The sequence below is a fragment of the Hyla sarda genome, chromosome 3 (assembly GCF_029499605.1).
Source record: "Hyla sarda isolate aHylSar1 chromosome 3, aHylSar1.hap1, whole genome shotgun sequence".
Taxonomy (NCBI): domain Eukaryota; kingdom Metazoa; phylum Chordata; class Amphibia; order Anura; family Hylidae; genus Hyla; species Hyla sarda.
This window is the reverse complement of record NC_079191.1, coordinates 384,814,137-384,824,733: the sequence shown is the minus strand read 5'-3', so window position 1 is coordinate 384,824,733 and position 10,597 is coordinate 384,814,137. Positions and strand designations below refer to the sequence as shown.

The following is a 10,597-nucleotide window of genomic DNA, read 5'->3' as shown; positions in this document are numbered from 1 at the left end:
GAAATCATGGATAATAAAAAAAATAAAAATAAATAAAAAAGACCACTAGGAGTCCCCATACCGTCCAGAACATAATGCTGTCCGGCTGCAGCATCATCTTTGTTCCAGCTGAAGCATAGACTGGGACAAAATCCGTCAAGGGAGGGCGGAACTTACTCAGCAGCCTGCAGTGATTGGATGAAGAGACCCAGCACAGAACAATAGAGTCAGAGAGGATTTTAATGCATGGTAAGTGAGGGTGGGCTCAGTGCTTGCCTTGGACATGCCCCTTCCAGAGTAATGGAAGTCAGAATGAGTGAGCAGCAGAACAGAGGGATTTGTGAGCCAAATACAGAAGCTAGATGCATAAAAAATAAAATAAAATAAACACATGTAAAGCATCTGCATGACCTAGTGAGTAACAAAGAAGTATTCTGAGATATGAGGTACGCTTTAAGTAAAATATCGGATGCCTCCTTCTTCTGAAAAACTTTAATCATTCAATATAAACACATATTCAGCACAAAGGATTCAGCACAAAGAATAATAAAAACGAAAGTGAAAGAAAAATATCTAAAAACAGAGTAAGAACTTTTATTTCTGCTTTGACTTGGACTTTTTTTTGGCCGGGGTGGCTTCCTCAGGAGTGGGGTCACTCAGAGCGTGCTTTATAAATCGCTGCGCTGCTCCCTTGTCCAGTCTGGCAGCTTTCTTACGGTCTGTTATTTCTTTCACTCTGTTCATATAACTTCGTATTCTTTCCTACAAAACAAAAGGTAACACTTAGATTGCATTTTGACAGATACTCGCTCAGTCAGAGGTAGAAGTCAAAACCGTTTTTCTCCAACAAAGGGTGATCAGAGAATTATCTATGGAAACACAAGTCTCAGGTTTTCTGGAATTTTCTGCCAAAGAACAAATGGTTCCTTGGAAGTTAATGCGCTGTCCGGGCATACTGGGAGTTGTAGTTTTGCAACAGCTGCAGGCACCCTGGTTGGAAAAACACTGGCCTGCTCTGTGAGCATGGGGCGTGTCACAGAGCCTTAGCCCACAGCCACTTGTCAGCTCTGAGGAGTAAAGAAGGAAGTTTCCACATGAAATGCAAGGAACACCCCCTCCTCCTCAGTAAACTGCATGCAGTGTGAACAATTAGTAGCATCGACTGGTGGCAGGATACGGGTCAAATTAAAAGTGCTATGCCGTTTCCAAGACTAGCGTCGAAACTCACGTCATCAGACAAACTGCCTAATGTTCCATCCCTGAAGCTCCATTTAAGCATATGGGACTTTTAGGACTGTCTGATGACTTAAGTATCGGCGCTAGTCTTGAAAACAGCATTGGGCTGTCCGGGCATGCAGGAAGGTGTAGTTTTGCAACAGCTAGAGGCACCCTGGTTGGGAAATACTGCTTGTAAGTAATATTTGCCTTTTTTTTTTGTTCACATTGGCCTCCATTTACTATTACAAACCCAACATGTTTTGTCGGGTTGTGCACCAGATTCTGTCGCATTGCGCCAGAATTGAAAAAACCCGACTAACTCTCCATTTTGTTAAAGAGTAGCTCCCACCATCTTTTTTTTTTTTTTCTGTCCCTGCCTATTGCCCATCTATCCCTAACCCCCTCCCTGCTTAAAATTTTTTTTTTTTACTATATTAAAAATACCTTTTTGTCTGCCTGGTAGTGTGCTCACTACCAGACAGACTTCCCCAGCAGGCACCACGTCACTGATGCCTGCTGGAGGGGACTTCCGCCCTTGCTTCATCTATACGGGGTGCCTCCAGCTGTTTCACCACTACAACTCCCAGCTTGCCCTGACAACTATTGGCTGTCAGGGCATGCTGCGAGTTGCAGTGGTAAAACAGCTGGAGGCACCCTGTGTTGAAAACAAATGCTGCCGTGCTACCCCGTTCCCTCTCCCCCCCGTTGTTAGAACCCGAGCCCCGCTCTCCCCCAACCCCCGTTGTTAGAACCCGAGCCCCGCTCTCCCCCAACCCCCGTTTAAAATCATGATCCCCGCTCTCATATACATACTGCAGAGTCCGGCAGCGGCGGCAGCAGCAGCGGCTCCATGTGCGGAAGGCAGGGCCGGCGTGTCAGGCCAGGGAGCCAATGCGCTCGCTCCCACCTGTCTGACAGGCAGGGAGCGAGCGCAGGCTGAATGAAAAAGGACCGATGCCCGGCCGCATCAGTCCTTTTTCAGGCGTGATGTCACGCCAGCCTGCAGCCGGCCACTAGGAGGGAGACCCCTAGTGGCCGGTTTTCAAACATAAATTAGAACATGTTAATAAAAAATTTTTTTTTTTTAAATATATTAGAGATATGTTGTAGTGCATATGTACTACAACATATCAAAAAATTATGTTGATGACAGTGCCCATTTAAGAAAACCTGAAAAGGGGCGTGGCCACTGGTTGGTGTTCCTGACATTTTCACAAAAACCCAAGATATTTACTAGGGTTTCCACATAAAATGTGGTGGATTTGAGCTGAGGAAAACCCGACAGATCAGAGCATGAGTAAAAAAAAGCAAAGTGTAGGGAAAGTGTAAAATGTAAGGAAACCTTAGTAAATACCGTGGAAAATAAATTGTAGGGAATTAAAACCCACAAAGAAACAGTAAATAAGGGCCATTGTGTATAAATGTATAGTATTTAGCAAAACTTGCTGTTGGTCTTGTAACTTAGGCCTTGCTGTTACCTCTGCGACCCCCAACAATCCAAATAAATGAAGTAGCCAAAGTGCTGTCACTCGCACTCCTATTAAAGGGGTACTCCACTGGAAAACATTTTTATTTATTTTAAATAAACTGGTGCCAGAAAGTAAAAAAAGATTTGTAAATTACTTCTGTTTAAAAATCTTAATCCTTCCAGGACTTATCAGCTGTTGTATTCTCCACATGAAGTTCTTTTCTTTTGTTATTTCTTTTCTGTCTGACCACAGTGCTCTCTGCTGACATTTGTGTCCATGTCAGGAACTGTCCAGAGCAGGATAGGTTTGCTATGGGGATTTTCTCCTGCTCTGAACAGTTCCTGACATGGACAGAGGTGTCAGCAGAGAGCACTGTGGTCAGACAGAAAAGAAATTAAAGAAAAGAACTTCCTGTGGAGCCTACAGCAGCTGATTAGTACTGGAAGGATTACGATTTTTAAATAGAAGTAATTTATAAATCTAACTTTCTGGCACCAGTTGATTTAAATAAAAATAAAAAAGTTTTCCAGTGGAGTACCCCTTTAACTCACAGTTCAACATGAATGGGGACAATGGAAGATCATTGTGGGGACAATGGAAGATCAGTTATTGTGCAGGGAAAAGAAAACAATAAAAAGGGGCCAAATGGGTGCTGCGGCCCTTTATTCTTCAGATCAGATAGAAGTTACCAATCATTAAGTGGTAGCAGTGGTAGCAATAGGTTATCATATTCTCCTTTTAAAGGAAATCTGTCATCAGTACATACAGGTAGTGCAGATGACACTCATAACAACCATATTTACCCGATACTGTTATGTGCTCCGGTTCTCCTGCTTTCTCTGCGATTTTCATTCCAGGGCCAACTTGGAGCATGGGAAGAGCTTCCTTACCTCACCGCTGCCGCTTCTCTGCTGGGTCCCGCTGCTAGCAAACAGCAGCGGTGGCATCAGGAAGCTCCATCCATGTTTCAAGTCAGCCCCATAACGAAAACAACTGCTAACCTGCCTATGCAGAGGACGTGAGGGGAGGCAAACCATACCTGATGTTTTAGTCATGCAGCTTGCATGACCAAAATAAATCTATATATATATCTCAACTGGCTCCAGAAAGTTAAACAGAGTTGTAAATTACTTCTATAAATTTTTTTGAATCCTTTCAGTACTTATGAGCTGCTGAAGTTAAGATTTTTTAATAGAATTAATTTACAAATCTGTTTAACTTTCTGGAGCCAGTTTTCCTGGATAACCCCTTTAAGTGTTCGGCTAGCTAAAGTGCCCTGGGAGCTGGCTTTTCTTGTTAGGTGCCCAGAGTACTCTATGTGGAGAGTGTTTCCTGTCTCCCCTCTCAGCTAGGACTCATAACTCTAGTGTCCGGTCAAGAGACCACTAGAGTTATCAACCAAAGCCGAGATAAAGGGCCAGGAAGGAGCTCAATGCAGAAAACGCTGGGCACCTAGGAAGAAGAGCCCGCCCCCTGGGCACTTGCGGTAGTAGCCGCAGGCTTCAACAAGGTTTATTTTGGTCATGCAAGCTGCAATAGTCAATATAGTGCATATGGCTGGACTTCTCCCTCCCCAAACTCTATATAAGCCTGTGAACAATTTTAATAGCCCAAAATTCTGCGGGTCGGCCTGCTCTATGGGATAGCCGGAAATATACAGTACAGTGCTTGTATATATCTGGCTTTTCCATTGACATGCATGGAGGAAGCATGCTGACACCCCTGCTCCGTGCACGGGGAGAGCTAGAGCGCAATGCAGGAGATCACGGGGGGGTCCGACCCCCTCCGACCAGACACTTATCCCCTATTGCTGGATAGGGGATAAGTTTAGGTTTTTGCTGCACAACCCCTAATATATATCTTTTTACTCACATCTTCACTCTGCTCAACGTCCTGTACTTTTTTATTTATGTCGCTGATCTCCAAAAAAGACAATTAAAATTGTGAGCAAAGCGCAAGAATTACACTGCCCTGTCCAATATTGCTTGGCTCGGATTTCATTTTTTCTTTGGATTATATATGTATATTAAGATCCTTTATTATTCCTCTGTGACAAGTCAAAATGGAACCAGTTCATTCCCATTTGTAATATTTCATACTTGAAATTGGCGATACGCTTTGATGTTCCCGATTGGCAAGAAACCTTGAAACACAGAGCCTATATATTCAATCTGCTCATTCAACTTAATGGAACAAAAAAAAAGACAAACCGAAGAGATTTATTCAGAGTTGTAAATATGTCACTTATACATGATTACTGGACAGTACACAGGCTCCCCATGCCAAAAAAGCTTTTAGCTTTGTTGTAGAACCAAATTCTTAACTGTTGAGAAAATGAATTAATGAGGGAATAGGATGAGGGCTGCGAGCGTGAATGGATGTGTGTGTGTAAAAAGCCTTCTATTGGGGGCTGCTCTCTCATCTTGGCTAGTAAATCACCGCCTGCAATATTTATGGACTTAAACTGGAATGTAGAAAGCCTAGATACGATTTAAGCTTTTACACAAAGATCATCTTAATGCAACATTTTTGCATTAATATCTCATGGGGAAAAAATGAAGGAAATATATAGATTTATATCCTAAAACAACCCTCTGCGCTTTGACAGATATCCTAAATGTTGCATTTATACTCATGCAGGAAGACAATTTTTAGCATCTATTCTTTGCACATGAAATAAATACGGTAAATATAAAAAGGTATATTCTACGCAGCACGGGAACCTTTATATTGAACAGAAAAATACATAAAGAAAAAAAAGAGATATATATTTATAATCTCTATCTGAATAATAAAATGGTTAAAGCCAAGGTGGCCTCAATGTGGTTCAGGGTCTAATGACAACCAACAAAAATTCCAGGATTCATTCAGACAGTACCAGACTCGCAACACTGTCCCAGAAGGTCACTTATCTGTGATTCATTCTGCCCAATGTGTCTTAAAGGGAACCTGTCATCACTATTATGCTCCAAAATGTAAAAAAGAAATCCAGCTCACCACTCCAATGTAGTGTACGGATCTGTGCCAGCAAGGCACACAGTGTGCAGAAAAAGACCATGATCCAGCACTGGAAAACGATAGCTTTATTGAAGATCACTTGGCACTGTCAAAACCGACCAGACTCGTTTCGAGTGCATGCGAAGCTACGCACATTAGCCTTCTCACTAAGCGCTAATGCGGGGGCCCCCTTTCAGGAGATCAAACACTTATCCCAGTGGTCGGACCCCCCGCAATCAAACATTTATCCCCTATCTTGTGGATAAGGGATAAGTGTAATCACGCTGCAGTTGTCCTTTAACCCCTTAACGACGCAGGATGTACATTTACGTCCTATGCATAACCACGAGCATCGGAGCGATGCTCACGTCATGCACGGCAGGTCACGGCTGCTGATAGCAGCTAGGGACCCGCCCGCAATGGCGGAAATCCACGATCGCGCGGATGTCCGCCATTAACCCCTCAGATGCCGTGATCAATACAGATCACGGTATCTGCAGCATCGCGGTACTTTGAGTGGATGTCGCAGCGCTGTCGCAGCGATCCGATCATCCAGCATGGCAGCCGGAGGTTCCCTTACCTGCCTCTGCTGCCTTCCACGGGTCTTCTGCTCTGGTCTGCGATCGAGCAGACCAGAGCAGAAGATGACCGATAATACTGATCAGTGCTATGTCCTATGCTTGCTATAAATAGTTCCCTATGGTGTAACAATAAAAGTAAAAAAAAGTTTTAAAAAAAAATAAGTTTTAAAAATGTGAAAAACCCCCTCCCCCAATAAAAAAAAATTGTCCCATTTTCCCTATTTCACCCCCATGTCCGGGCATGCAGGGAGTTGTAGTTTGGCAACAGCTGGAGTCACCCTGGTTGGGAAGCACTACTCTACAGCCTCTGCTATACGAATGCAGTAATAACAAAACATTTCTGGCAGCCCATAAAAAAGATGAAACCCTAGAAGGCCGTAAGATGGGATGAATGAATCACAGTGACATCTCCCCACAAGTTCATCATCTCCATACAGAACTCCGCTCTTTTGATATGCTTCCTGTAGATACACTCTGCCTCCTACAATGCTCGGCTACCATCATATATAATACTCACTTACAAAAAGGTCATCTCACAGAGGGAAGCCACCAGCCAACTGCAAATCGCTGAAGGAAACGCTCCAAGTCTGACTGGCTTACGTCCTAATCTCTAGTCGTTGGCTATGTGCTACACTTTGCTGTTCTAATTATTTTATTTGTCATGGTTTCTCTTTGTAGACATGATGGATGGCTGCGCTGCCAGCACCGTTCTCATTCCTACAGCTTCTACAAGATATATACGGTTACAAGGCGCGGAGAATATAACCTTACAGGCTGCAGACGGATAATTTACGCTCCCAGCTGCAGGAGTTCATAGCTCTTACTTTCACTTGGAACATTTCAAAGAATATACCACTCAAAAGGCGGCAGAAAATACATATACAACTCAAATATTTAAAAGGGGGTACTCCACTGGAAAACATTATTATTATTTTAAATGAACTGGTGCCAGAAAGTTACAGATTTGTAAATTACTTCTATTTAAAACTCTTAATCCTTCCAGTACATATTAGCGCCTGTGTGCTCCACAGGAAGATCTCTTCTTTTTATTTTTATTTCTTTTCTGTCTGACCACAGTGCTCTCTGCTGACACCTCTGTCTGTGTCAGGAACTGTCCAGAGCAGGATAGGTTTGCTATGGGGATTTGCTCTAGCGAATTTACAGTAAATTCGATCCGTCACAAACTTCTCGGCTCGGCAGTTGATGACTTATCCTGCATAAATTAGTTCAGCTTTCAGGTGCTCTGGTGGGCTGGAAAAGGTGGATACAGTCCTAGGAAAGAGTCTCCTAGGACTGTAGCCACCTTTTCCAGCCCACGGGAGCACCTGAAAGTTGAACTAATTTATGCAGGAAAAGTCATCAACTGCCGAGCCGAGAAGTTTGTGACGGATCGAATTTACTGTAAATTCGCTCATCTCTAATTTGCTCCTATTCTGGACAGTTCCTGACACGGACAGAGGTGTCAGTAGAGAGCACTGTGTTCAGACAGAAAGGAAATTCAAAAAGAAGAGAACTTCCTGTGGAGCATACAGCAGCTAAGTAGTACTGGAAGGATTAGGATTTTTAAATAGAAGTAATTTACAAATCTAACTTTCTGGCACCAGTTGATTTAGAATTTTTTTTTCTTCTAGTGGAGTACCCCTTTAATCTCGGTCATAAAGCCTTAGAAAGGTCTGACTTTCTGAGTTATTTAACCCCTCATAACATCTGAATAACATATAATAGAAAGAAAAAAAGACAAGCAGTGATAAGAGTAGGACATTCCCTTAGTAAAGGGATAGGAAAGTCTAATACAGCGTTTCCCAACCAGGGTGCCTCCAGCTGTTGCAAAACTACAACTCCCAGCATGCCCGGACAGCCGTTGGCTGTCCGGGCTTGCTGGGAGTTGTAGTTTTGCAACAGCTGGAGGCACCCTGGTTGGGAAACACTGGTCTTATACTTCAAATACATAAACCAGTGTTTTTCATCCAGTGTGCCCCCAGCTGTTGCCAAACTTCCACTCCCAGAATGCCCAGACAGTTTTTGGATTTCAGTGCCCCTAGGGACAGAACTACTTATCTCTCTTCTGTAAAAATTGCAGTATTTGAATGATATTCCAGGATTTGCTGGTATTTAGGTGAGACTAGAGAACTTACAGAGATTCTTAGATGTCTTTCATGAAGGTCTAAATCTTGAATACCATGTTATGAATTTATTATTATTATTATTATTATTTTTTTTATTATTATTATTTTTATTATTATTATTAAACCTCATTCCATACATTTGTTTTTAGAAAAAAAATATATATATAAAATAAAATAAAACAGCCTTGGGAGAGGGGGAGAAAAAAAAAAAAAAGATTTTCTCAGGCATTCTCTGTTCTAATCAGGACATAGTGACTGTCCATTCAGGGGACTGGCCTATAAGGTAAATGTCCATCACTGAATACCAGTTTGTGTCTATATAGTTCAACAAAAATTTTTAATTATTATTTATTTGATTTTATTTAAAGAAAAGTTCCCAATCCTTTCGATATGGAGAATGACAATTCTTCCTTCCTTCAGCAGTCAATAGAGGGAGCTGAAGAGCCTATTATATACATTTATACACTGAGCGTAACACTTAAACAGTATGCAGGGAGCCCCCCCTGGTGGTAGACACAAAAAGTCAGAATTTAACATTTCACTTTTTGTCTAGCCAGAGTTTTTAGAGCTTTATATAAACACATGTGAGTGTGTATAACAGCAATAAAATTAAATGTGGAACTCCAAAAAACGAGAGGAAGTTTATTCACCCATATGTTCAATGCAACGTCCCAAGCCCTCCATGGAGCCATTTTTACATGATGGAAGGCAGGCATTGAGAATTTGGGTGAATAAATTAGCACAACTTATTTGAAGATTTTCTGGAGTGCCATTTTTTTTTTTTACTTATTTGTTATTGGATTGCTTGGTGGATTAAAGAGTCTAGATCTCGGAAACCGAGCACCCGTTACATTTTCTTGGTTTATTCATAGTTCAGTTTTACGTCTGAGTTATATTAAAAAATGATTATACTTATTAAATAAAGCAGAGGACCTAAATAGGATATAAATATTGTCTTAATATATGGAGAGTCAATTTAAAGGGGTTTTCCAGGGATAGATTTTTTTATATTTAGCTGTGGGTGCATTAAACAAAGTTATACTCAATACCTTGTTCCCCTGTAGGTGCCTTTCTGCCATCTCCTTGAGCCCGTCTGTCACTGCTTCTTCCTGGTTCCAGTTGTACCATCTCTGCAGGAACTGCCTGCTGAACCAATCACTGGACACAGTGGTGATTGGCTGAGTGGACAGTTCTTGCACAGAAAATGCATCAGAAGAAGAAGAAGGGAGCAACAGTTACTAGCTTGGTGTAGAAAATGGCAGAACAGCAGCTGCAAGGGATCAGGGGTAGGTGAGTAAAGCTTTTTTAAGTTTAATGCACCCCCAGCCAATGTATGCCATTTTAGGGTCAGTGGACAATGGTTCACTATGAAATGTCTATGACTTGTTTATTCAGGTCATATATAGTAAGCCTTAATAGCAATGAGCAGTGTGTGAATTTCTCTCTCCCTATAATCTGCTATGCTAAATAGGAGCTAATGTTGTTAGCGCAGTATGTGCCCAATGCAGCTGTACCCACATGGTAAAGACTTCCAGGAATTAATCAGGACTTAAGAAGAAGCCAAAGTAGGTGGGCACACCCCAGTAACTATCTCGTCTGGATCTAAAATATACAGTAATTAGCAGGTAACAGTAGAAGGAAATGGTAAATATGAAGATACGGTGCATAGAGTAATATTTTACGCGAGGTTAGTGATATTGAGAAATTGGATAAACCCCAAGGGACCATACATAGAGGGAGAAGAGGAAAGAGGTGAATGCGGTCAAAACAAAAAGGTGGATAAAAAGGTGAAAGAGAACGAAATAAATGGGCTAAGATTTGGAGATACTGGTAGGACATTATAATATACGGTACTCTAACGTGGTCAGGATGTTTATTTCGGTGTATTTTTTCCTCTCTATCCAAGCATGGCACGGGGGGGGGGGGGGGTGGGGGGGGGAAGATGAGGGTTTTTTAGTATGGACTAGGTTTGGGGAACATGTTGTATTGTAATCATGATGTGAAGTATTGTATACAGCAAAAAAAATATTTGAGATATAACATGTCCATGTTGGAAATGTTCAACTTCTCCCTTTTGTAAATTGAAATTTACCAACAAAAAGATTTAATAAAAAAAAGTGTATATAGATTAAGTCACAATTTCATTTGGATATAATATATATATATATATATATATATATATATATATATATATATATATATACACATACTATATTATATATATTAT

The 10,597-nt window shown here is 41.5% G+C and overlaps 1 protein-coding gene across 1 annotated transcript in view; it reads right to left on the bottom strand.

Annotated features, from left to right (window-relative positions):
* Positions 1 to 254: 254 nt before the first annotated feature.
* C1D (C1D nuclear receptor corepressor) overlaps positions 255 to 10,597 on the bottom strand; it is a 33,620-nt gene continuing 23,277 nt past the window's right edge. Inside the window, exon 5 of the mRNA XM_056567921.1 lies at positions 255 to 741. Coding sequence (XP_056423896.1) covers positions 574 to 741 — 168 coding nt within the window. The 3' untranslated portion in view covers positions 255 to 573. The remainder of the gene's footprint in view (positions 742 to 10,597) is intronic.